The 26076-nt window shown below is 52.8% G+C and overlaps 1 protein-coding gene across 1 annotated transcript; it reads left to right on the top strand.

The window, feature by feature from the left end:
• The first annotated feature begins 8771 nt into the window (after positions 1-8771).
• Positions 8772-25221, top strand: Cdx1 (caudal type homeobox 1). The gene is made up of 3 exons (XM_021215093.2): positions 8772-9302; positions 24336-24481; positions 24994-25221. The coding sequence occupies exons 1-3, from the start codon at positions 8858-8860 to the stop codon at positions 25219-25221; spliced, it is 819 nt and encodes a 272-aa protein (XP_021070752.1). The 5' UTR covers positions 8772-8857.
• Positions 25222-26076: the final 855 nt, after the last annotated feature.

Raw genomic sequence — 26076 nt, 5'->3', positions numbered from 1 at the left:
AAACGGAGCGTCCCTTCACCGTGGTACCTGGGGTGCGCGAGTGTGTGTGTGTTCTCCATGCCTCAGTTTCTCCATCTGTAAAGGAGCGTCCCTTCACCGTGGTACCTGGGGTGCGCGAGTGTGTGTGTGTTCTCCATGCCTCAGTTTCTCCATCTGTAAAGGAGCATCCCTTCACCGTGGTACCTGGGGTGCACGAGTGTGTGTGTGTGTGTGTGTTCTCCGTGCCTCAGTTTCTCCATCTGTAAAGGAAGCACTGATAAGTTGTGTAGTGATCTCACTGAACATTTGCCCCGTGTGAGGAACAGTACCGTGCTGGGACTCTGTAGTAAGAGACCACCTGAGTTGGAGAGACATTCCTAGCTAAGCAGGTCCCCAGGAAAGGAGTGGCTGATGACACACTAGAGAAAGACCCAGGGCTGACACTGCTACTGCTGAGTCCTGACCGTTCACCTGGGCCTGGAGCTTTCTCCCTTGCTACCTTAAACTTTGGGTCTGACTCCTGCTCATCTCCGAACACAGATGAGTGCAGATCAAAAGGGTGATCTAAACACTCCCTGCAAGCTGAAAAACCACTGAGAAGCTGAGAACAGTGGTGGATGCCTGCGACCCCAGATAGGCACACCAGAAGACGGATCTTGGTTATACAGGGAGACCCTGTGTAAAAACGGTATTTTCTTGCATTCCAGAAACAGCAAATCTTACAGGAAGATCATTCCAGGAACTGGCAGATGATGGGAACTGAGTCCCCCTCTCAAGCTGCGGTACCTTCCCAGAAGCCAGCGGGACCTCACAGAACCAGACCTGCGATCACCATGCGCCAGACCACAGGATGATGGGAGGCAGCCTGACTTATGTACTCTTTCTTCTTGGTCCCTGCTCTAGATGTGCCCCCTCCAGCTCTTGTTACTACCACAGATAGGATGTAGGACAACAGTTCCCATATCTTCCCAGTGTGACTGCACTGAGATATAAACACTCTCTTCTTCACTGTCATATGTCTGACTGGACTGTCCAGGCAGCAGTGGCTGAGTCTGGTGTCATGTTCCTGAAACTCTCCCAATGAGGATAAATCCAGTCTTCTTGTTTTGCTTTGTTTTCTAGAAGAAACGAAGGCCCAGAGGTAAGTGGCAGAGAGAGAGAGAGAGAGAGAGAGAGAGAGAGAGAGAGAGAGAGAGAGAGAGAGAGAGAGACTGCCCGAGGTCACCAGGAACATTGCCCCATGTGCCCAGGCAGACCCCCTTTAGCATCCTGAGGAAACAGGAAGGGATTCTTTGCCATGTTTTATATCAGGGAAACTGAGGTACAAGGTCAGTGAGCTTCCTGAGCTCATACAGCAACAGCAAAGGTGGCACTAGGTTGTCTGGAACCACAGATATAGCAGAGACAGGTGCCCTGCCCCCACCTTCCTCCTAACCTACCCAGCAGCGAGCTAGGTACCTGCTATTGTGTTCCTGCCCACCCCTGGCCCTCTCCACAGAAGTCCTGGCTGGTTCTCTTCCACTTTAGCCTCCCTAGATCCCTCCCCCATTTCAGGTGCCCTAGCTCTCAATGCCACAGTGGGTATCCTTTCAAAAGAACTGTTAAGACTCTAGTGAAAGCCTGCACTCCCACTTCTGGGGAAAGCTGGGTTTCAGGGTTTGGAGATGGGGTATCCCAGATCAGGAACAGCTAGGTTCTGCCCTCTTTATACCCTATCATCTGTGTCTCTGGGCCCCACCCCCCTCCTCTTCTCCAGTCCCACAAAGGTCTCAGGTCAGGCACAGCTGAGATTCCATTATTTATCTTGCTTTCGTTTCTTGGTATCATCTTCTTAGCAATTACTTAGCAAAGTACTGGGCGGGACTGTGCAGAAGAGGAGACTCAGACTGGCCCAGGCCATGTGAGGTAATGAATCTCTAGGTGGAGTGCCTGACCCAGGGGTCATAGAGGAGCATAGATGATGCCACAGGTCACAGGGTCACTGGGTCAAGCCTACACAGGACTTCTTGTACAAAGGCAAACTCCCTGGGTTTGAGCCCCAAACCACAAAACAGAAAAAGGTGCTTGGGACGGGGAACCGTGTCTCCAGAATTTCACTGGGCTGTGCTTCTCTGAACCCTCAGATCAATTGCAGTGAGCAGGATAGCTTCTAAGAAGCAAGGGAGAGGGTCCACTCCATAATCCCAAAAGAAGTGAGAACACCCGGCCCTGGAGTTTCACAGTCACTGTATGGGTCCTTATCCTGTCCGAGCCTCAGTTTCTCAGCACAAGGACCTTAGGTATGACCTAGGGAAAGGAGACTGGCAGGGCTTGGGGCAGGGGACAGCTAGGGGCCAAAGACACAGCACAGAGGGAAGGAATGGCGGTGGCCGATCCCCAGGAGATGCTGGGGGCTGCCATTTCCGGCCAGCCCAGCCACCGACTGGCCCATCTGGAAGCACTTAGCTCTACCACCATTAACCCTTGGTGGGCACAGGAGCTGTTTCTCCTCCCCCTGATGGGATGCAAGTGATACAGAACTACACAGAGTGCCACAGGGCACTCTCGAAGGCTTGGATCCTGGGACTCAGCTATTACTGCTGAGGGTAGATTTGGGACCCAGAGACTAAAGTTGAGTTCTGACTCCAGCCTCTCTATTTGAAGCTGGAAGGCCTGGAATAAGTCCCTGAGCTGCCCAGCCTGCTTCCTGCTCTAGAAAACGGGTAAGTCAGAGCCGGATCTGCACCCGCAGCTTCTTCAGCAGTCTGTGGGGGAACAGGTAGCATCAGGTTAGGGTGGCAAGCATGGTCCCAGCCCCACTGTGGACAGAACGAATCAAGCACACTCACTCCACGCTCAGATCCCAGCAGATCCTGGGAGCCAGTTTGGCTATGGTCAAACACTGAGGGAAAAGCTGCTGAGGGTGGGTGGTGGGTAGAATTCAGAAGGGGCTCCAGGCCTGGGGGGCGTCACGCTTCTTTCTCGCCTACACAGATTGGTGGACTACTTCACAGGTGAGAACCTGAGGCTCCAAACAGTTGTGCCCTAGCTGTGTGACTCTCAGAATGCCCAGAGCCTTGGGAGTTTTAAAATAATGGCTTGTGTGCCACCTCACATGCTGTGAGAGGCATGAGTTCAAAATCCATACAGGTTTGGGGCAAGCCTAGAGGCAGAAAGAGAGGGGTAGTACAAAGGATGACCAGTCCTCTGGTACCCCCTAGGGCTGATGTCACAGCAGTCCATGATCAGGGCTGGAGGGAGGCCCCTCCAACGTAAGGGGTCTTGACAGAGTGACTCATGCCAGGCCGTATGATCCTGCAGTGTGGGCACAGATACCATGGCAACAAAGGCTCGTGCCTTTGTTTTACACCTGCGTTCTGCCCTAGAGGAGGGGTCCAGACTGCACATAACCCCCCCCAATACCTCCCTCACTGTCAGAGCAGGAAGCAGGGCTCTGTGGGGTGTGGACTGAGGGGCCGGAAGGGGATCCCCATGGGAGAAGTCCCTATGGAGCAGCTCAGCACCAGCAGCTACCCCAGCTGGCTCTCCCACGCTCCTGGAGGCTCGCAGGGCAGGCATGGGGTGTGAGGAAGCTGCTCACGTCCCAGACCTTAGCACAGTCATCTCGGGTGTCCGGAAGGATGTCCCCCTAGAGTCGTCTACTGGACAAGCTCAGGAAATGGAAGGCTTTGCAGGGAGGTGCCTGAGCAACAGGGTGCTTTAGCCCAACGTCCTTCCCTACTACGCACCGTGAGCGGATAGGTAGACCTGTCGCTGGAAAGTCGGAGTCTCAGAGTAGAAGCCACAGCACGGTGACACTTGGAGCGCGTGTCCGAGGGAGGCAGCAGGGACACGAGTCACCTTCAACGGAGATTCTTGGGAACCCTCTTCCTGGGCCAGGCTGTAGCCAGTGAATCATTCCACTAAAGCAGGAGATTTGAAGTTCATGTCCATTCATACTTCTTACCCCAGCCTCCCAACCATCCTACCCTATGCTACCTCAGTGCCCCTGGACCACAGGGCACTGTGGCACTTCCTCCTGCCATATACAGAAGTCTCAAAGAAATACAGCAGCAGCTCCCTTGAAGACGATATTGTTGCTCCCTCATGAAAACACTGGCTCGTAAGACCCAGAAGTGGGTACAGAACCCGACTGGAGGCACACAGTATGTCTTCCGTGGGGCCTCTCACCCCTAATCTCAGGCTGTCCGGTTTCTCCCATCGTGCATCTGCATGGAGGGAGTTAGTTCACCGAACACCTACTATGTGACCTGCCTCCCCACGCCCCTCCCCAGAGCTCACAAGCAAACATCAAGGAAGCAACAGATGAAGAACACCAATCTGTGGTTGGTACAATGAAAGAGATACAGAAATCACTGAGTTGGGCAGATGGGGGTTCGTGCTCAGGTGTGTAGAAAGCTCCTTTGGGGAAGACATATCTCCACTCAGACCTGAGGTTGAAAGTCCACCCATGACACAAGAATGGGAACAGTGTTGAAAGCAAATGGATCAGCCCTTGCAAACTCTTTGAGGCTCGCAAGACCTTGAAGTGGTAGATCAGAAGAGAGAGGGATTGCCAGGATGGGGGAGGCAGCTGGGGGGCCAGTGCAAAGACTTGAGGGCTCTTGGGAGCCCAGTTTTATTCTGAGGCCAGCAAGCTGCTGCAGCTCAGTATGCATGAGATCAGGTAGCTGAGGTATAGCGTGGGGGTGTAAGGCTGGGCTGGAGTCCTGGGGAGCTTGTGGGCAACTGGGAATCAGAGTTGGAGCCTCTAGGCTTCCTCCAAGCTTTGACCACTGAGTCTCCGTGCCTACTTCCCTCCCCTGGCCTGTCTGTCTGCACATTGTTGGGCACAGGACCCCTTCTGAGGAGGACATTCTGTGCTTGTTCTGGGCCCTGGTTCTGGTGTCTTCTTTGATCTCTGGTGTCTGGATAAGGAGGCTGTCTCAGTTTCCCAACACAGTGGCCTCTGTCACCAGAGACTAGGCAATAAGGGACTAATTTCTCCTGTCATGCTCTAGAGGGCCAGCAGGTGGCGACATCACCTCTAGAGGGGCTGGAGAAGTGGACCAGCCTGTCTAGAAGCCAAAAATTATTCCAGGGGACCCTACTGTCCATATAGCGATAACGAGGCTCATCTCTGCCTCTGAGACACTGACAGCCATTCCCCACTTCTGAGGTGAACGAGTGACCCTGAGAAGGGAACTAGCCTGCCCAGGGACACACAACAAAGATGAAACTTGTCTGGAGAGGGGCTCAGCAGGCTAGGGGTGGGGACATGGTGGGTCTGACACTAGCCCTGGTGTCCACTGGCTTCCCTTAAGCAAACCATTTTCAGCAGTAACTAACTGAGCCCCAGACCTTTCTCTTCCAGGGCCATAAACAGAGTTATCAGCAAGATCTTTATGAGACCTTCATCAGGGCACCCCACCCCAGGAGGCCCTGGAGTGAGAACTTCCAGGGGGAAGAGGGAAGAAGGAGGGGCCCAATAAACAGCCACGCCCAGAGATAAGGGAACTGTCTGAAAGGAAGAGACTGCTTCAGGATAGGCAGGGGCGGCACAGTGGTACAGTTAGCAGTCCAGGAGGGCACATGTGAAACCGGGGTCCAGGGGTTCGAGATCAGGTGGCAGGTCAGAGGTGGGGGTGTACGGCACTACAATCTCAGACTTAAATAAGGTTATAATGCCTTTTTGTTAAGGAACTGATGCTAAAGCCTCTAACCAGGGGGGTCCACCTAGGTGTGAGGGTGACTGGAGCCTAGTGGCTGAGGAGGAAGAGGAACCAGCAATTTGTTAAGCAAAATCCAGCTAACGAGTTGTCAGGTGGGGGAGTCAGTGTCAGGGTCACTCTCTGTGCTCAACTGGTCAACCATCTCTAGAGGGAAGAAAAACTGCCCGCTAGGTGGGTTTGCTGTGTGACTCTAGGAAGGTGACTTTACCTCTCTGAACTCATTTGTTACTCTGGAGGGAAAAAAAATGGGGGTAGCAATCGCTTCTATTTCCCTGAATGGTGGTCAGGATAAGCGGAGGTGACACATGGTTGCTGTGAGATGTCACTCTCAGCACCTGCTCAGTGTATGGAAATGCCACCGTCACAAACCAGTGTGCCATCTCAGAGAGAGACAGTGAATACTCAGAAAGGGTGGTGCAGCCCAGGAGCGCCTGTAGAGAGAGAGTGTGTGTGTGTGTGGGGAGGGTGTATGTCTACCCTTTGAGGGTACAGCATTGAGAATGTCCCTGCAGCAGGCTCCCCAGGCTTCTGAATTTCCTGACTGTGCTTCTCTCTGCTAAGGTCCCCTGCCACCCTGACCCATCCATCTCTAAGCCATTACCAAATCCTGGCTGGCTATGTCTCAGTCACTCAGGATCCCCGTCCAGCTTCCCTCTCCTGGTGCAGGGTTGGGAGGGGCGGGTGGGTTCTCAGCTTGGCTTCCTGCTTCTCACTCAGGACTGGGTGATCCGTTCTAGGGGAAACGGAACATTCCTCGCCCCCGTAAAGCCTTGGTGCACACCAACCACTGGACTACACTGCCCTTGGCCACTCGCGCCCCTACTCATGTGTCACCTCCTTCCCAAAGAATTCTCTAGCTTGGCTCCCGACTAGATCCAAGATGCGATATTCCCTTCACTGAACATTTAATTCACACCTTGCCCCCTCCCCAGCACTGAAGGCACCCTAAGGAGGGGCTTCATTCCATACTGAACATGGCTCCAGCACGGTTGTGTGGGTCAATCTGTCCATGTCAAAGGGATGAATATGTGAGCAAATAAATTTCTAGTCCCGAATGGCGAGCCTCTTGACCAGGTGAGAACTGGCATACAGAGGATCAGAGGCCACCAATTTCCTGCTTTCTCCAGAGTGTGACCCCTCACTGGAGGTGCCCAGCAATCCCTTGCACACCTCCCTTGCACACCTCCCTTCATGGTAAACTCACTCACTACAGGACCATCTGTCTGTTTCGTGCTGGATGGTCCTACAGTGAGCATTTATTCTGGACAGGTAGGTTAGACTCCATGCCTGCAGCTCTCTCTCTCAGGTCCCTGTTCTCCATGTTAGGCCTTCACTTCCCACAGTGAGGAGCAGGCCTGGTTACCCCAGGTGAGAGCAGAATTCTGCCCTCTTGGGGGTATCTCTTGGTTGTGCCCTCACTGGAACCCAGAAAGAACTCCAGGTGCCTTCTGACCTGAGAATCTGGTGCTCCCCCACCCCCATGCTGTGACACGTATGTGCTCATACCGTCATCTGTGTTAGCAGCCATCATTATAAAGCATGAACTGGAGTTCTGCCCTTTCCTCTCTGGGCCTCTCTGCTTCCATCCACTGAGCAGGAAGGGCTTACTGCTATGTGTAAGTGTCACTGATCGAGGACACCTTCACGGGCAGGTCATCTGTGCAGTCACACAGGGCTCAGCTGAATCCTGCCACTATGAGATTCTAGGTCATTTTGGAACAACCTGGCATTTGCCAGGCAGGATACAGCATGGCCTTGACTCCCCTGCTTGCCCCTGTAAAGAGAAGAAAACTCTAATAGCCAAGACCTGCGTCCACCTTGCTTTGAGGCATGGAACCTTCTGCACGTTTCGTGGCCCTAGAGCACGAGAGGTCTCCTCTGCACACCCTGGCTCATACTCTTCCTTCCCGAATCCCTCCTCAACAATGCTCTGTCCTCCCACTCTTAGCTATGCCCTTCCCCGCTCAGGTAGCTGTGGAATGCCTGCCTGTCTGTCTGTCTTCAATGGAGCAGGAAAGACCCACATGGGCATTTAAAATGCCAGCGGGATCCCTTCCGTTACCAAGGAGGATCCTCAAGCCAACTGCAAAATCGAGTTGTTTCTTTCTCCCCCACCCCCCAAATCAGTTGGAGGACTTGGAATATAAACTGCGTTCGATGATAAATACTCAGGAATTTGTCCCTGTATTTTAGAGATGTGGGCTGACGTGTGTAGGGGTAAAATGACATGAAGCCTGGAATTTGTTTTTAAATTGTTCTGAAAATGCTTTAGAAAAAAAAAAAAGGCAATAGATTAAAAAAAAAAAGAAGAAGAAGAGGTGATGAAAACCTGATAAGTAATGGAGGTAGGGTCACTATGCAACTCGGTGTATGTTTGAAACATTTCAGCAATGATAATGACAAGGTAATATGCATCAAAAGTTTGTGAAGTTTTCCAAGGTGTCCCCAGAAAATTCCCTGGCCCACACCTTTGAGAATTTCTCTGGGGAGCCAATAAGAGAAACAGTGGCTTGCAGACTGGCTATCTGCATATGCACATCCCCAAAGCTTTCATCTGGGACCCGAAGGGTCGTGACCCCTAACCCCACCACCACCCCTCCCGCAAGATGCCCTCTACCTTACAGAGGAACCCCGTTTGAAGTCAGCCTTGCTCTCCGCCTCACCTCAAGCTGGTGGTCACTGCTGACAGTGCCCCCATGCTCCGTGGGCGGTGTGAGGCTCGCCTAGGGTCATGCCACCACTCCACCCCGCTGCTCCGAGACAGTTCCTCCACCTGTAACCCAGGGGTGGGTGGTGGGGAGGTCCCTGAGACCCCCGAAGGAGGAGTCGGAACCCCAAGCTGGGCCCGGACCGCCATCCAGGCCGCGCCCTCTGGGTCCCCAGCCCTCTGGCCCATCCACCTCCCGCTTAGGGCGGCAATTTGTCTCCTTTTGAACCCCCTCGCCCGACGGGCTTCCCCCTTTGATTCGCAGCCCCGAGGCTTCCCCCCGCTTTGAAATGCAAAGCCGCCCGGCTGGGGCCGCGGACGGCCCGCGGCTATAAAAGGCCGGGGTGGGGCAGGCGCGGCGGCGGCCGCGGGGCCAGGTGAGCAGTCGCTGGTCGTCGGGGCGGCCGGCCGGGCGCGGCGGCTCCAGGGCCCAGCATGCGCGGGGGACCCTGCGGTCACCATGTACGTGGGCTATGTGCTGGACAAGGACTCCCCCGTGTACCCAGGCCCCGCCAGACCCTCCAGCCTCGGCCTGGGCCCTCCGACCTACGCGCCCCCGGGTCCGGCGCCAGCGCCCCCGCAGTACCCCGACTTCGCGGGTTACACGCACGTGGAGCCGGCGCCCGCGCCCCCTCCGACCTGGGCTGCGCCCTTCCCTGCGCCCAAGGACGACTGGGCAGCTGCCTATGGCCCGGGCCCCGCGGCCCCCGCCGCCAGCCCGGCCCCGTTGGCCTTCGGGCCCCCTCCGGACTTTAGCCCGGTGCCCGCGCCTCCCGGGCCTGGTCCCGGCATCCTGGCGCAGTCCCTCGGGGCTCCGGGCGCACCGTCCTCGCCAGGAGCACCAAGGCGGACGCCCTACGAATGGATGCGGCGCAGCGTGGCGGCTGCAGGCGGCGGTGGCAGCGGTAAGGACCCTTCTCTCCCGTGGGAGCCTCCAGACCTGGCAGGTGCCCGGCGAGGCCCAGGTCTCCTTCTTTGACCTTTGCCCTGGCCCTGATTGGCTTCGTGAGAGTGGGGCCCACGACCACTCTTGGCCTGGAATCATTTTGTTTTGCCCTGCTTTATCTCTGGGCTTTGAGAGCTTTGAGTAACCCAACTGAGTCCTTGTGTATAGCTGAGGAAACTGCTAACCCGGGAAGAGAGGACACTGGATCTGTGTAAGTGTCAAGACCACAAGTAGAAGGCCAGATGCTCAGTCGTTGCAGCAGTGCCAGCACTGCTGACCTTCCTTAGCTTCTTCCAGTCCTAACCCTGACACACACACACACACACACACACACACACACACACACCACACACACAAGCACCTATCTTGCTGTGGGAATTCGGGATCTTCTTCCCTTCCAGGACCAACTGGTTCCCTATCCTACAGTGAAGCGATGCGACCCTTTCCTTTGGTTGACGACATTCCCATTAGTTGCATAGGGACAGGGGTCCCTACCTAGCCTCCCTAGGACTCTCCCTGAACTCTTGACCCCGGGGGAGGGGCAGTAGGAGCAGTTGGGAAGGTGGCTGCTGTTTGGTTCCTTAGCCTGTGAAGCGCCTGCCCCCGGGGCAGGCCCCTCTGATCCACCCTCTTCAAAGGCAGGGGAGGGGGCTGGACAAAAGCTCAGCTTAATGAGGGACAGCCTGACCTTTATGGGCCCCCCCCCTTTGTCATGTAACTGCCTTTGTTTTAGCTCAGTAGTGACTCCTGTTGGCAGGAAAGTGAACAGGACACCTCATTGTCCAGATAGTGTTTGGCCTGTCCTGACAAAGGCCACCTGGCCTTGAGGGCGGGGAAACTGGCCTGCCTACTCTTTGATGTCCGACCCCTGCTTCCCTTCTCCCAGCTGGAGGCAGGCCTGGGACTTCCTCCACCTCCTCTCCCTTCCCTCCATTTCTCCCACACACCCATCTACTCCCCTGGGTAGCTGTGAGCGGGGGTTTGATTAGTGTCTTCAGGCCTTGGTTGTAGTCACACCCTTCTTTAGAAGTGCAAGGGACACTGAAACTCCTGTCTGTCTCCAGGGATATTTGAGGGGCAAGGCTGTTCACTTTTGTGCCTTGAGTAATAGCAGCTAATAATATGGAACTCTTATATAACATGTTGCTGTCTTCCCCCCTATTTGGAAGCTGAGCAAGCTATAGTACAAACATGGTAAATTCTGGCCCAAGGCCACAGCCGGGAACTCGTGGGGGCACACTAAACTCCATACCGGTTCTAATCCTCTGCTCAGGCGATCCCCGGGGTCTGTTTTATGGTCACAGAAACAAGGGACAAGGAGAGGTCACATGGGTGATGTATACCCTGCTTCTAACTGTAGAAAAGAGTCTTGAAAAAACTGATGTAGAAGAAAATGTTTCATTCTTTGGAAGACTCTGTGTGTGTGTGTGTGTGTGTGTGTGTGTGTGTGTGTGTGTGTGTGTGTAGGTGGGTTGTGCTCTGAAGCCTGGTTCGTGAATGCAGGGGAAGAGCTTTACATCGGATGACAGGATAGGAGGTGTAAGATCCTTGCCCCCAGCCGCCTGTGTGGTCTTCTTTGGAAGTCTAGGAAGGGAAGCACCTTTCCAGCCTTCCACTAGCAGCTTCCTGTTGGTCAGGTGGTTCGGGAGAAGGCTGGGGTGGTTCTCCTCGGGGAGAGCACTGGAGAGAGGCCTTCATCGTGAAGCTGTATGGGGTAGCAGTCAAAGGAATGGAGAGTCTGACAACTTGAAGTGCTGTGATGTGAGAAAACCTCCTTTACCTCTGGGCATGAACCTACAAACCCAGCTGCCCCTCCTGGCCTCCTGTCTCGTGCAGATGGGACCATGAATGGCCAAAGGCCAAACAGTTTCTCTCTTAGCTCTAAGAGTCCAGGCCAGGACTATGGGTTTGGATTCCAGGAAGTTTTTGGTGTTTTTTTTGTTTTGTTTGTTGTTTGTTTGTTTGTTTGTTTGTTTTTCCAGGAACTAGATTAGACACATTTGACCAAAGATGCAGGAGTCTGGACCTTCTGGTCTGCTCAAACCACGTGACTCTCACTAATGCTCCTGAAGTAAGGCAGAATGGGAGCTGAGGGAAAGATATAGACTCTCCCAGAGGTGGCTCGTAGGCTATGCAGTGGTCTGGGAAGGCTGAGGGAAACTCGTTGCCTGCCTCACCCTCCAGTTCACACTGACTCTGTCCATATGGTGTCCAGCCTGCTACCTTTCTTCCTTCTTTTGAGCCCCAAACAGCCTAGAGTATCTGCACTGGACAATTAAAGGGCAGATGTGCCAATGAGGAACGTGGGGTATAGATGCAGATGAATCAGCTTCTACTTCTTTTGGTGGTTTCCAATCCTGTTGAGGGTAAACAACACACTCCTTCCTCAGGGCTGTGAGACTCTATAGCACCAACGCTTGGTTCCCACCCACCTCTGGACCTCACCCCGGACCACTCCCTTTGGCCACCATTGCCCCAGCACCCAGCCCTCTTTTTTTTTTTTTTTTTTTTTTTTTTAAACTCCTCAGGTCTGCCAAGTCTTGTTTCAGGTCTTGTGTACACATTTGGTTGTGGCTGCCATTGCTGTTTCTCTGACCCTCTGCATGCCTGGCTCCTTCTCGCTTTCCGTGCATGGCTGAAGGAGAGGCCCTCTGGGATTCCCAAGTCACACTCTCCACCTCCAGTGCCTTGGATGATTTCTGATGGGTGCCCTTTAGTACCCTGTCGAGTTCCAACACGCTCTCCCACTTCCATACATGTTCGCGTGGTATCTGCTCCCAAAAGGTCTAGAGCCGTGTTGGTCTGACCAGGGAACGGTTGGGGCACCCGTTCCGTGCCTGCCTGGCACCAAGCACATGCTCAGAGCCTTCAGTTGGATGAGTGAGCCAGGAGAGTAGAGAGGGTCAGGAGACATATCTGGAGAGACCAGGGGAGGGATGAGACCCCAGCTTCCACTAGTTTCTAGAGTCCGTCTCTGGAGCTCGGACCCATGCCTGTCCAGACAGCATTTCAGGTTAGTAGTCAAAGATTGGATACCCTCCCCACACTTGGTCAGTGCTCCAGACTCTAAGCAACTGGAGCAGCCAAGGCCAGACTGCGATTTGATTTGGTTTTGCTTTAGGAAAAGGTGCTGGACATCTGAATGGGGAGGCAGTGAGCCCCAGTTAGGCTGCAATCCAGGAAGAAAGGGTTACCTGGCTCTGAGGGAGCCATGTCACTTCTGAAGCCAGTGGCATCCACAGCCCAATCAATGCAGTACTGAAGACACTCTCCCAATAGTTTGCTTAAAAGCCCAGGGACTTATTGGAGACTCTTAGAAGTTGAGGCTTGGGAGACTTAGCTCTGGGATTCCAATTCTCTTAGATGTCACGTAGCCAGAGTCTTGTTAACTTGGGTAATTTCTCCTCCTCCTCCTCCTCCTCCTCCTCCTCCTCTTCCTCCTTCCCCTCCTTCCCCTCTGCCTCCTTCTCCTCTTCCTCTTCCTCCTCCTCCTTCTTCATCAATTGTCATCATCATCATCATCATCATCATGGTTTTTCAAGACTAGATTTCTCTGTGTGGCCCTGGCTATCCTGGAGCTCACTCTGTAGACCAGGCTGATCTCAAACTCAGAGACCCTCTCCCTCTGCCTCCTGAGCGCTGGGATTAAGGCATGCACTGCCACAGCCTGGCCTTTTGGTTACTGTTGTTGTTTTATAGAACTTTTTCTCTATCAGTATGGGAGGCTGTATGCCATAGCATGTGTAGAGTTCAGAGGACCACTGCAGCCGAGTTGGCTCTCCTTCCACATTGGCGGAGGCTCTAGGAATCAAACTCAGGTGGGCAGGCTTGAGTAGCAAAGGTTTTTACCCACTGAGCCTTTTCACTGGCCCCTAACTTGAATAAGTTCTCGAAGCCATGGTGTTGTTAAAGCACAGCTAGCCCTGGGCAGGTGGCCAGTGCTCAGGGACACTTCTTGGCAGGTGTGAACAGGTGTGAACAGGTTTCACACTTTCTGCATGCACATCCTGGGACCTTTATCCGCCCTGCCCTCTCTTCCCTCTACTGCATCTTTAGCAGTTCAAATGCTGCTCCTTCTCCAAGACTGCTTTATCTGGGAAACCCTCCTTGATTCACCCCACACCAAGTGAAGGACAGTCATAGCCTACTGATGGCCCCTTGTTTTAAGAATCTCTATCATACCTATGTCTATCAAGTGGCTTATTCCTGCCAGTTGCCATCTGTAGTCCTATCAAGGGCCAGTCCTAACCAACCCCCTCCTGCTCTGCCATGCACATAGTAGGAGCTTATCATGTAGGCACTATGCTAAGATCTCCTTTAGGGCCACTTTACTTAGGCCTCATACCTACTCCGAGAGATGAAAGGCTCTATCATTGGACACGTTTTACAGATAAAATTGAAGAGGTTTAGAGAGGCCATGTGGCCTGCCCAAGCTCACACAACTAGGGTATGACAACATTCAGTTCCAACCAGGATCCACAGCCTGCCAAGGGTTTGTCAAACAAAGCAACAGTCTCAAGGACCCAGCCCAAGATCTCTCCTTGGCTGCTTGCTTTCCGGCCAGTGCCCACCCAGGTAAGGAAAAAAAAAACGAGGCCAGCAGGGAGGAGCTGAGTAAGGGGGGAGGGAAGGGGGAGAAGAAAGAAGGAGAGGGGGAAGTAGGCCTGGCAGGCTGACTCTTTAAAGCTGGTTTTCCCTGCAGCAGAAGCTGCACCTGACACCTCAGCTCTCAGATGTAGCTGGGAATGACCTAGTTAGAAAGTGGCTGGAGATTGTGTGTGTGTGTGTGTCTGTGTGTGTGTGTGTGTGTGTGTGTGTGTGTGTGTGGAACGTGTGTCCCTTTTCCCCGGCAGATCTTGTGCTTTAGAGCCTCAGGAGTTGTTCTGACATCCAGACAGTTTTGTTAGCGGCAGGGTCCAGCTTTTGGGAAGGAAGTCCTCTTCTTGGACAGGCCTGGAGCTCCTGGAATTCACACATAACATCTGGGGGTCAGGGTCATTGCCATGTGTTGCTGCCCTTTCCCCGGGTCTACCCCCCTCAGGCCTCATCCTGGCATGAGCAGGAAGGAGAAGTTTGAGCTTGCCACCCTCAGGCCTGCCTGGGCTCTGAAATCAAACCCAGACCCCATCAGCCAGAGGTTCTGTTAGTCCTCTAGCCACAGTTTGTGCCTTCCCTCTGTCCATCCCTCCGTCCCTTACCCATTCTTCCAGCAGGCAGATAATGCTATTCTCTTCTGTGCTGAAGGGTTCGGTTGGGTGACGGGAGCTATGACTGAACAAAGGTGAGATCTTTGCCTGTCCTCAGAGAACTGGGATTCAGCTTCCCACTTGGAACCTCCATCCAAATGTCTTTGTGTAAGCCATTTTCTCTTTCTGGAGGATTATTCCCATATCTGACATGGAAGCTGCTTCCTTCTCAACCTTCAGCTCTTAGCCTATAAGCCACTTCCTCCAAGAGATTTCTCCAAGGCTAGGTGAAGAAGTTTCCCCCTCTAAACAACTTAGCCCAGCCTCAGCTCCTTATCCGTGGTCCTCCGCATTCCTGATCACTGTTGGTAGTTGCTTCATTGGCGTGCTTGCTTTTTTTGCAGGCCAGCCATGGGCGCGCAGACCAGACTAGTACTGAGCACCCAGCATAATCGAGATGAAATGAGCTGGTGTCTCCTAGGCGCTCGGGGTGTGTACTCAGCCACTCTTCAAAAGCAGCATTTACTGACCCTAGAATGGGACACTTTTGGACTGGCATTGATGAGCGGAGATGAGGAAGCAGTAACATCATGCAAGAAGGGCTGCTTCGGAGGCTGAACCATCAGTGGAAAGGATGGCGTTACACTCTGGACTGAGGGTCCTCGCAGGATAACTTTGGAAGAATGAGAATGGGGCAGCTAGTGTGACCTCAGCGTAGTGAGGCGAGCTAGGTAGCTAGGGCTCCTGGTCCCTGTTGGGCAGTGGTGTCTCAGAACTTCCTGTCACTGAGAAAGTGCATCAGATCTGGACTGTCTAGCAGCCAGCCACCAGAACACACAGCAGTTGAGCACTTGAAAACTGGTTAATGCTACAAAGAAAACAAATAGAAACAAAAAACAAAATAGTGGGGACGTACTAGCAGGGCATGGCCAATCTAGGTGAAGACTTTCAGGACCACCTAACCCTAAACTTTTAAACTTAGTCTATTATTTTATGTGTATGAATGTTTTCCCATGTGTGTCCCTGGTGCCCGTGGAGATCAGAAGAGGGCATCAGATTCCCCTAGAATTAGACTTATAAATGGTTGTGAGCCTCCATGTGAGCTGGGAATTGAAACCAGCTCTCTGGAAGAGCAGTCAACCGCTCTTAACCTCTGAGCCATCTCTCCAGCCCAAGATTCTAAAGTTCCTTCTTTTTGCTTCCTCCCAAAGCCAGATCTGGCTGTGGGCCTCAAGGAAAATATGGTGGTCCAGACGCACAGGTAGCTTGAGAGCTGCCCGGTGCAGCTGTGATGAATGACGCTGAGTGGGAAGAGGAGGTGGTTGAAGAGTGCCCTCACCAGGTTACTGATTTCCTCTTGAGGCTTCCTCAGACTTGGCTGTGCTTAACCCAACCCTGCCAGCCTATGTCCTTCTTCCAGGGCCTGAGTGAGGAGCTATGACCGAATAGGCTGTAGTTTCCCCTCATCTAACACAAGAATGAACAGTGGGCCTAGAAAGCCCCATGACTACAGAATGGCTTCCTGTATCCTGAGGATAGGCAGGGCTGGAGCTGCTGCGGTAGAGACCCTGCAACAGGTGACACAGACGGGAGAAAAGGCTGGAATTGAGATGGCATGGCAACAGATGGCATAATCAGATCTCTACACTCTAGGGTGTTCTTTGACATGTGACTTCCCATCAGGCAACATTCCTCTTGTTCCCAACAGAGCGCTCTAGCATCTGCTTCTACAAATAGCTCAGTTCTGCTTTTTTTTTTTTTGGGGGGGGGGGTTCCATAGCTCTTTGCCCTTTACAAAGCGTTTTCGCATCTATTCTGTGTTCTGGGCAGGGAGGGGACCCAGGAAAGCTCAAACACTTGTCTGGTCCTCCAAGTAAGGATGCAGATAGCCCTGCCTCCCAGCTCTGGGTGCTAGATTTGGATACACAGTGAGCACCTGGCCTTTGCAGATCTTGGTGTAGTGGTAACTCCCCGGGGTTGCTCATACCCTTTTGGTAGCCCTCCTGGGTTAATCTGGATGACACCCCAGGGGTCTTTAAAGTTATCTGTATGCTTAGCATACTTGGAATTCTTTCTTCTCATACATCTTTTCTATACAAAAGATGGCCACCCTGTGATTGTCTGTCTTCCCAGGACACACCATCCAGCTCTCTCTGAGTAGATGGAACATGCGGGCACAGAATGGAGAGGAGAGGGTTCTACCAAGGACCAGAGGCAATGCTGGCACAAATCACCCACACCAGAACCTATTCTCCGGTGTTCTCCCTCTGTCTCCACAAGGCTTGGGAAAGGCATTGGCTCATGGTCCTCAGGGGGTGGCAGAGAAGCTGGTCCTCCAAGTACCTTTGACCCACCCCCCCACCCCCCATCTTTCTTTCCTTCTCTTTGTTCCTTGGCACTGCAGCTGTCCTCATCACATGATCCAGTGACCTTTCTGGATCTGTTCTCTCATCTCCATCCAATGGCTTCCTTTCCCACCTCCCTAAGCATCCCCCAAGCAGGCACCACAGATATAGGTGGGCAAGCCATTGCCCCCTGCTCTACTAGGTGGGAGGGTGTGTGGGTGTGCTCTCCCTATGAATGTCCCTGGGTAGTGGGTGAATAGTGAGGCAGACTCAGAATGGCATAGAACTTGAGCATAGAGGGCCTGTGGTCTGGGGCTGCAATTCAACGGAAGAGTGCGTACCTAACATACATGAAGTTCTGGGTTCCATACCTTGGTGCTGACACCCATCCCTCATCAGAAGAGAATGAGACCCACAGGTGAGGGACTTGTTTAAGAACACTCCAGCTGGAGCTTGCTAAAGATGAGAGGGCAGAGGTGTAGCTGAGAGGCAGAGCTGAGGACCAGTGACCCCTCAGTACCATTATCACCACTCTCCCCGCCCCCCCAAATAATAGAACCTAGCAATAGGTATTTTTAACAAACGCCCATACACACATGTGAGGTGTGTGTGTGTGTGTGTGTGTGTGCCTTTGTATGTGTGTGCCTGCCGGGTGGGAGTATCATCTTAATGTACAGCCAGAGGAGGTGGCCCACCCAGTGAGAGGTCACAGAGGGTCTGGGCTGGACTCGAGGCCCACATCCTGGTAGACAGAGTTAGGCAGCCCTCAGAGCCGCAAACCCAGAAGAAGTGCTGACCTAGAGACCGTTTGATTTTTCTGGGAGTCAGTCTGTCTTGGAGAAGAGGCCAGGCTCTCCTTGTCTGCCCTGGGCTGGATAAGGACCACAGTACAGGCCACCGAAACATGATCCTGTCTTCCAGCTGGGCAGGCCTGTTGTCTAGGCTTTCAAACTGGGAAATCAGCCTTAGAGTTCTTTCAGCAATAATAACAAACACAATCTAAGAATCAACAAACATTGGGAGCCTCCTGCTTCCAAGTTGGAAGGAAACTTACAAACGCAGCATACCAGTAGGACACAGTCCCATTTCCTGGCATTCCTACAGGGGCCACCCCATCGCTATTGGGAAAGACTAGGCTTGATCCCTCTCTGTGTGTACCTGCTGTTTGCCAGGTATCGCACAAGGAGCCCTCTTCATCTCGGGTGAAACTGTACATCCCAAAGCTGGAGACGATTGTGGAAAGCCATTCTCTGTGTCATGGGTTCTAGTGTGTTTCTGAGAACAAATAGTCCTAGCTTTTTAAACATGTTTAACTACATCTGTTTGGGCCTTGTGGGTCCCAGGGATGGAATTCAGGACATCAAGCTTGGCAGTAAACAGCTTTCCTGGATCCTGGACCATCTCCCCATCCCTAGATGGTCTTGAATCCCATTTTTTTTTTTTAATGTAAAAAACCGGATACATAGCTGGTGTGGTGGTGCATGCCTTTAATCCCTTTAATCCCAGCACTTGGGAGGCAGAGGCAGGTGAATCTCTGTGAGTTTGAGGCCAGTTTGAGGTCTACAAAGCAAGTTCCAGGACAGCCAGGGCTGTTACACAAGGAAACCTTGTCTCAAACAACAACAAAAACAAACAAACAAAGAAACAAAAAACCGAGTTATTGAGGCACATACACAGTGTTTGGCCCATAGCCACCATGACTGTCCTTAATGGTTATCTCCATATTACAGATTCAGAAAATGGGGCCTAGAGAGGTAGGGAGATGATCCTTAACCACCCTGGCATGTCGGTCCCCTGTACATCCTTAGAGGTCTGCTTGTTCAAATAAGCACATAGCAGAGACACCTAGAGAGCTAGCCAAGGACCAAACCCCAGGAGCTAGTGTCAGCTCTACTCACTCCAAATCTGGGGGCCAGGAATTTCAGGACAGCTTACCAGGAGTTCCTGCCTAAGGGCTGGGCACTGGGAGCTATCTGCCTGTGGCTTCTCCAGACCTTAAACTGCACATGCTTTAGAGATGTGGAGATCCATCCGTGCCTCTCATAGCTTCCCGTTCTACGGGGATGAGACACTCTGTGTATGACAGAACCAGAGTGGAGGGTGAGCTTTCCATTTAGGGGAGTGAGCTGAGGCTCTGGCCACCATGCTCAGTCCTGAAGGTCTGCATCCTCTCCCCTTACCAACTCTCACTGGCATCTTGCCTACAAGTTACTCATTCTGAGCCTGGGAGTGGCTGGCCCCTCATCAGACACCTGTTACAGAAGCCTGGACTTCCCCCTTAGCCCCAGTGTCCCAGGAACCTGTAAATCATTCACCCTGGCCTCCTCTCTGCTCTGTGCCACTCGTGCACCGCCCTGCCCTTCCTCTCTGGGTTCCAGAGGGGTCTCAGGTGCTCACAAACGGTCATCAGGGAGGATACAGGCTTGAGCTCTGCCCAGAGCTTCAGAGCCCAGGGCTCCCAACTGTCACTGAAAGGACAGTTTCCAAGGATGGGGAGGGACTCACAAGGCCCCACCTCTGGTTGAGGAGCTATTGGCAGTTGACTGCTACTGGGAGAAGGAGAGTCATTCTTCTTTGGTGTGGCCACTATAGGTTGCCCATGCCCCAGTGGATGAGCGCACACCCACGCTCATGCAAACAGCACTAAGTGGACTCTGGGTTAGAGGAGAAGGAAGAGGAAGAAGAGGAAGGGGGGCAGATGCAGATGGGAAAGAGAAGGGGGAGCTTAGGGGAGCTGGAAGAGGGCACAAGGGTAGATACAATCAAAATCCGTTGTATATATGTATGAAGTGCTAAGAGAATAAATAAAAAATGTAGCTTAGGAAAGTGCTGTCTCAGCACGCACAAAACCCTGGCTTCTGTTCTCAGCATAAGCCAGGTGATGAAGTATACACCTGTAAGCCTAGTATTTGGAGGTAGGGGCAGGGAGGACCAGGAGCCTAAACCATTCTCACGGCATAGAGAGTCCAAGGCCAGCTTACAAAATTAATTAAAGTCCAGGCCTGGTGATGCAAATCTATAATTCGACCCACGAGAGGCCAAGAGGCCAAGGCAGGAAGCTTTCAAGTTCAAGAACTGCCTGGGCTACGAAGTACATTCTGGGTTTGCCCGGGCAACCCTGTCTCAAAGTTTAAAAAGCACAGAAATGTGAGCACTCGGGAGGCAGGGGCAGGCGGGTCTCTGAGTTTGAGGCCAGCCTTGTCTACAAAGTGAGTCCCAGGACAGCCAGGACTATACAGAGAAACCCTGTCTCAAAGAAGAGAAAAAAAAAAAAAAAAAAAAGCACAGAAATGGCTGGTGGCTACGGCCTTGTGGTAGAATGCTTGTCTATCATGACAAGGCCCTGGAGTCAGCCTCAGTGAAACATACATGCACATAGACATGCACATGTACAGTCACATGCACACACACACACACACACACAACTTATACAAATAATACATTGGACATTTGCACACAATAAAAACTGAAACCCTCTAAAGCCCAGCCCCCCGACCCCAGCTGCCCACCTCCACCTGCCTGCCCAGAGAGGGCAGCTTCTGTTGTTGGCTTCTTGTATATATCTTCAGAAAGAAAAAAAAAAAAACAACTAACCAAAAAATTATACACAACTATGATGATATGACACTTTTTTTTGAGACATGTTTTCTCTGTATAGCCCTGGCTGTCCTGGGATTTCCTCTGTAGACCAGGCTGGCTTCAAACTCAGAGATCCACCTACCTTTGCCTCCAGAGTGCTGGGATTAAAGGTGTGCACCACCACCGCCCCAAATTATGGTGTACTTTTGAAGTTTTTTTTTTAATTATATATTTTGTGTGTGTGTACGTGTGTATGTTCATAAACAAATGTGTTCACTTGTTCCTGCGCATGTGGGGACCAAAAATTAACTTGGAGTATCTTTCTCTATTGCACTCCAACTTGTTTTTTGAGGCAGTTTCTCACTGAACCCACGGCTCAGCATTTCAGCAAGACTGGCTGGGCCAGGGAGCCCTAGGGACTCATCTCTACCCTGTACCCACAGTACAGGGATTCCAGGTGAGGGAGCCACCATGACTGGCTTACCTAGGTGCTGAGGGTCTGAATGGAGGGTCTTGTGCTTCTGTAGCAAGCACTTCCTGCACAGAGCCATTTCCCCAGCCTGGGAGCGGGCTTTGCTCATAGCATCCTGTATCTTGCACCCTCATATACAGGCCTCAACAATAGCCTCTCCCTGGGTGTTCCGTATCTTAGTTCAGGCGCTCCCTACTCAGGGACATGGACATTGTGCTAGTAGCAGCACTCACTGTTGCCGGGGTTGGGGGGCAGTTCTTTGTGAGGTTATGTCCTAGAAATAGAGCGTGTGGCCCAAAGCTCTGTGCATGCAAAGCCAGACAACACGGTGGCCAGTTCGGTTCTAGGAATGTGCTCTATCTAGTTAGTGCTCACCTTGAACGCTATGTGCCAGTCCCTTGTTTCTGGGCTGTACAGGGAATCAAACATTTTGTTCATTCCCAGGCTGTGGTCTTAGAATCAATCTGTATTCTTCAAGCAGCTGGACTATATAGAAGTTTGCCAATAGCTTCCTATTCCTATCAACCCCTCTCTAGGCTTATGGAATAGGGCTTCCCCAACCCTGGTGGAGACAGAGGTGCTGCAATGCAGCCAACACCCTGTACTATCTAGTTACCATTCTCTGTTTTAGGAAGAGCCAGATGGAGATCAGGGTGCCCTACTCTCGATTCATGTCATCACCAGGCTGACAGACTCAGTGAGAGCAGTTTTTGTGGCCTGGCTCCCAGCTGTAAATGACTGTTGTGGGTCCCTTCTGCTCACCACAAGGAATGGGAGCAACAGAGATGGAGACAGGCACAGAGATGGAGCAATCGATCTAGGTGCTAAGAGAACAGCTGCCCTCATGACTGGGCCTGGGCTCTTGCAAGCAGAGCTCCATCTGCTGCCTAGCCTATCCTCTTAGACACCTAGGAATCTTCCTGAATTTTGAAAGTTCCAACCCCAGGCTGTCAACCAGAATCCAGTCCAGGTTTTACAGTTCGCCCTTGCCATGGTCTGGTGCTCCATTCCAGGGAATAGACACAGAGGTGTGCTCTGCTCTGTGAGCTTCTATTGCTCACACTTAGGATGCTGGGCAGCTCAGTGGTAATTAACGATGGTGGGAGTTGTGCTTTGGAGGCAGCAGGGAGAGCTCTAGGCTAGAGGGCTGACCTTGACTGCAGGAAGGTTGGACTAGATCTAGCAGGAGTGCCTAACCTTTTGACGTTATTACATGGAGTAGTACACTAGAATTATAAAGTTCATAGAATACATCAAGTAATTTGAAGGTGTGTGGGACCACATTCATAGTTATCATGGGACCTTTGTGATCCACAGCTGCAATTGGACGTGCCTGGAAAAGCCCCAGCAACCACATGGCCACCCTAAACCACGGGCTCATCATCTGTAAAATGGCAAGGGACTGAAATCCCAGGACTTTTAGTCCCAGCTAGTGATCCCAGTGGGCTATGGGTTCAGAGCCCAGCTAGGCTGTGGTGGCAGTAGCCTCCGGCAGAGCTGTTTCTGAGCCAAGATTGACTTTTCTAGGTCAAGGAGAAGCCACACTTGGAGCCAAGGCCTCTGCAACCTCCCCCTCAGTTCCTCCTCTAACCAGGCCTGGCACAGGCCTGCTGGCTGTCCTGAGCTCTGTCTTTGCTGTCAGGCGGTCCTGCCAGCTTGGCACATATGGAAATGACCAGTGTGGTTCTGCTGCCAGGGAAAAGCCACCTAGGAACAGCTCTTGTCTCCCACTCCCCACAGTACCACTTGCCTGGAGAAGAGCTGAGGTCTTTCCTGCCAGGCTGTGCGGGATGGATGGGTGGAGGTGGGCCAAATGCAGGTCTTTAGTGCAGGGGCATGGAGGGTCAGGAAGAGCCGGAGAAGAGAGTCAAAGGCCAGGCTGTTGAGGGCACTTGGTAGGAGGGGTTCTAGGGTTATGGCGAGATCCATTGTGCCCTAGCGTGTGTGCAAGCCTACTGTCAGCATGCACCTTCTAGCTTGCCCATGTGCTTAGCTTCCTCCAGAGAAAGCTGGTGCTCACCCAGGCCTCATACTGTAATTCTTGCCCCAGACAACCTTCCAAGCTCAGTTCCAAAGACAACCCTGATGTCAATAACCTCAGACAGCCCTTAAGCCCAGCTCCTGGCCCAAGCAGCACCATCTGAAAGCCAAGTCACCACCCTCTTGTCCTGAGACATGGCAGCCCCCAGCACCCCCACTCTTCACACAGCAGCCAGAAAAAATGTGAGAGCCTGCAGCAGACCACGTGTCTCCTCTGCCTAGAGCCCTGCAGTGGCTCTCCCATTCCAGACAGAGTAAAACCTAAGCTCACTTCCCTTGTCACCTATCCCCGCCCCCTTTCCTCTTTGCTTCCTTGGACATACCCCTACCCTCAAGGCCTTTGCTCTCCAGGTTCACTTTGCCAGATTCTGTTGCTCATGGTCTCTGTCTGCCTCTCCCCCACCCCGCCGCCCCCGTCTCTCGGCTAGGCTTCAAAAACCACTGTGTTGGATTTTGTTTTGTTGTTTTTGGAACTGGGGGTCCCACTATGTTACCTGCGCTGGTCCTGAATTCTTGGGTTCAAGTAACCCAGCCAAGTAGCCGGGACAATAGGTGCCTGCCACCTGACTCGGAGGCAAATTCTTGAGCTCCCTGTCTTCTTTCTTTTCCTCAAAACAATTGCCAGTGAACTGAGGCTTTCCATTTTTTATTGTCCTGTCTGTCCCCCTCCCCTAGCATTCAAGCAAGGACTTTTCATTTTGTTCCCTGCCCACCACAGTGTGTAACTTGAGACAGGAACTTGGTTCGTCCAGCGGGAACGAGCTGAGTCACTGATGCTCCGCGGATGGAACATAGGAAGGAGTGTGGACAGCTCCGTCGCTCAACCCCATGGCTCCCGATGTAACCCCACAACCCAGAGTAGGGCATGGTGTTTTGAGTGTTCCTTCTGGGCACCTTGCAGACCCAAGGGTCTACCAGCAGCTCTGGGCCTTCCAGGCGTACTTTGGGCTAGCATTCAGTAGAACTGGGAAGCCCCCAATTAAAGGGTACTTCCAAATCCTGTTTTCCCTCACCATTGGATCTTCCTCGCACAGGGGGGAGGAGCATCTGGTAATCCCCTTTATCCCTAGTCTACCCTCACCAGCCAGGTGTCCCCTCACCAGCCAGGTGTCTCCTAACGAGCCAGGTGTCCCCTTCATGACTTATGCTCAGACCTATGGTTTGGGGACCCCTGAGCCAAAACCATCTGGAAAATTTGTTACCACACGGCTCTGAGGCCCTCCGAGTGAACAGTCGGGGGCTCTCCTGAAGCCTCGCTTGTCACAGCTGACATAGCTGGCTTCAGGCCATCAGCTTTCTGTCAGGCACTGCCTGGTCCTTCTTGAACATCCACCACACTCCCCTTCCCTCATTGCCCTTCTGCTCCTCAGGTAAGACTCGGACCAAGGACAAGTACCGCGTGGTCTACACAGACCACCAACGCCTAGAGCTGGAAAAGGAGTTTCATTACAGTCGGTACATCACTATCCGGCGCAAGTCCGAGTTGGCTGCTAACCTGGGGCTCACAGAGCGGCAGGTATGTGGGTCCCCCACCTCAGCTCAAGTAGCAAGGCCCAGAGTCGGGCTTTCCGGCTGCCATGCATGAACAGAGCCCACCAAAAGAAAATAGAGAGGTTGTCTCCAGACAACTGGACCACTGCCACACCCCCAACTAAACCCAACATTACTACATACACACAAACATACACATACGTGTGTGTATATACACACTCACATGCACGCACACACACATACACACACACACACACACACACACACACACACACACACACACACACAGGCTAAGTGGCTGGTAATCGATGCTATTCAGATCCAAAGGAAGGGCAGTTACAGAACACAGGGGCTCTGGAGATCGGGGGCCTTGGAAGGGGAGGGAGGAGGTTTCAGAGAAGGGCGTCTAGAGCATGGGAGAATGTGTTTTAGTCCCTGAGGTCTGGTGTCAGGAGCAGAGAGTGGATCATGAAGGCCCCCTCCCCCAACCCAGCTCCGTCCTAACACCTGCGGCATAAATTCTCTGCAACCCCACAGGTAAAGATCTGGTTCCAGAACCGCCGGGCCAAGGAGCGCAAAGTAAACAAGAAGAAACAGCAGCAGCAGCAGCAACAGCAGCAGCCCCTGCCTCCTACACAGCTGCCCCTGCCCCTGGATGGCACCCCCACACCATCAGGGCCACCCCTAGGAAGTCTATGCCCTACTAATGCTGGCCTTCTGGGCACCCCCTCCCCAGTGCCTGTCAAGGAGGAGTTTCTACCCTAGCCCCTTGCAGCCTGGGGTCTAGGGATCTAGGGACTTGAATGCTGGGCAACTGGCTTTGCAGGGGCCCAAGGAGCCTTTTCTGAGTTGCAGCCCTGCTGCTGCCCTTTGGGGTCATTGTGGACAAACTGCCTACCTAGGACAAGTACCTTGCCCTCTCCCTGCCTTCCGTTGGCTGGGCCATGTGGTGAGCCTGTTGGACAAGGACCTCGTCCAGCTCTTGTGTCCTACGCCACGGAGTGATGGGGAAGCCCAGTGAGAAATCTCAATCACCTGGAGATTTCCCAAGATTCACAGGGCTCAATGAGCTGTCAAGACAAGATTGAGGCCCCACCGTCTCCTCCAAGGGTTCAAGAGTGAGGTAGGAGGCTGGTGTCTGGACCAGACTGGCTCTGGAGAGGAGTCGGCGAAACACTATCTGCCCCACCTGTCTCCTCTTCCAGCCTCACCTTCACCTGCCCTAGAACCCCAAGCTTTGGCCCTCCCCAGCTGAGAGCTACAAAGCCATCAGGACTGGGCATGAGGTAGAGGCTGGGCAATTGGCCACTGCTCTTCAGACAGAACTCGCCCCCTTCTGAGCATCCAGGGAGGCCTGCAGATGGAGGGGAAGGCTCTCAGGGTAGACTCCGTGAGTCTACCTACCTGCTCATGCCCACCTTGCCACAAGCTGCCCATCACACCCAGGGAGCCCCAGACCATGGGGGACTCGCAGCTGTACAGGGGTTAAGTAGAGTGGAATCTCTTGGATGCAGCTTCAGGAATACGTTTTTCCCCTTTTAAACAATTTATAAAAATCATACATGGCATTAAAGGAATTTTTTAAAAAGTTTAATCACTGTTATTGTTTCTTGTGAGCGT

Source organism: Mus pahari, chromosome 15 (genome assembly GCF_900095145.1).
Source record: "Mus pahari chromosome 15, PAHARI_EIJ_v1.1, whole genome shotgun sequence".
Taxonomy (NCBI): domain Eukaryota; kingdom Metazoa; phylum Chordata; class Mammalia; order Rodentia; family Muridae; genus Mus; species Mus pahari.
This window is presented reverse-complemented; position numbering and strand designations above follow the sequence as displayed.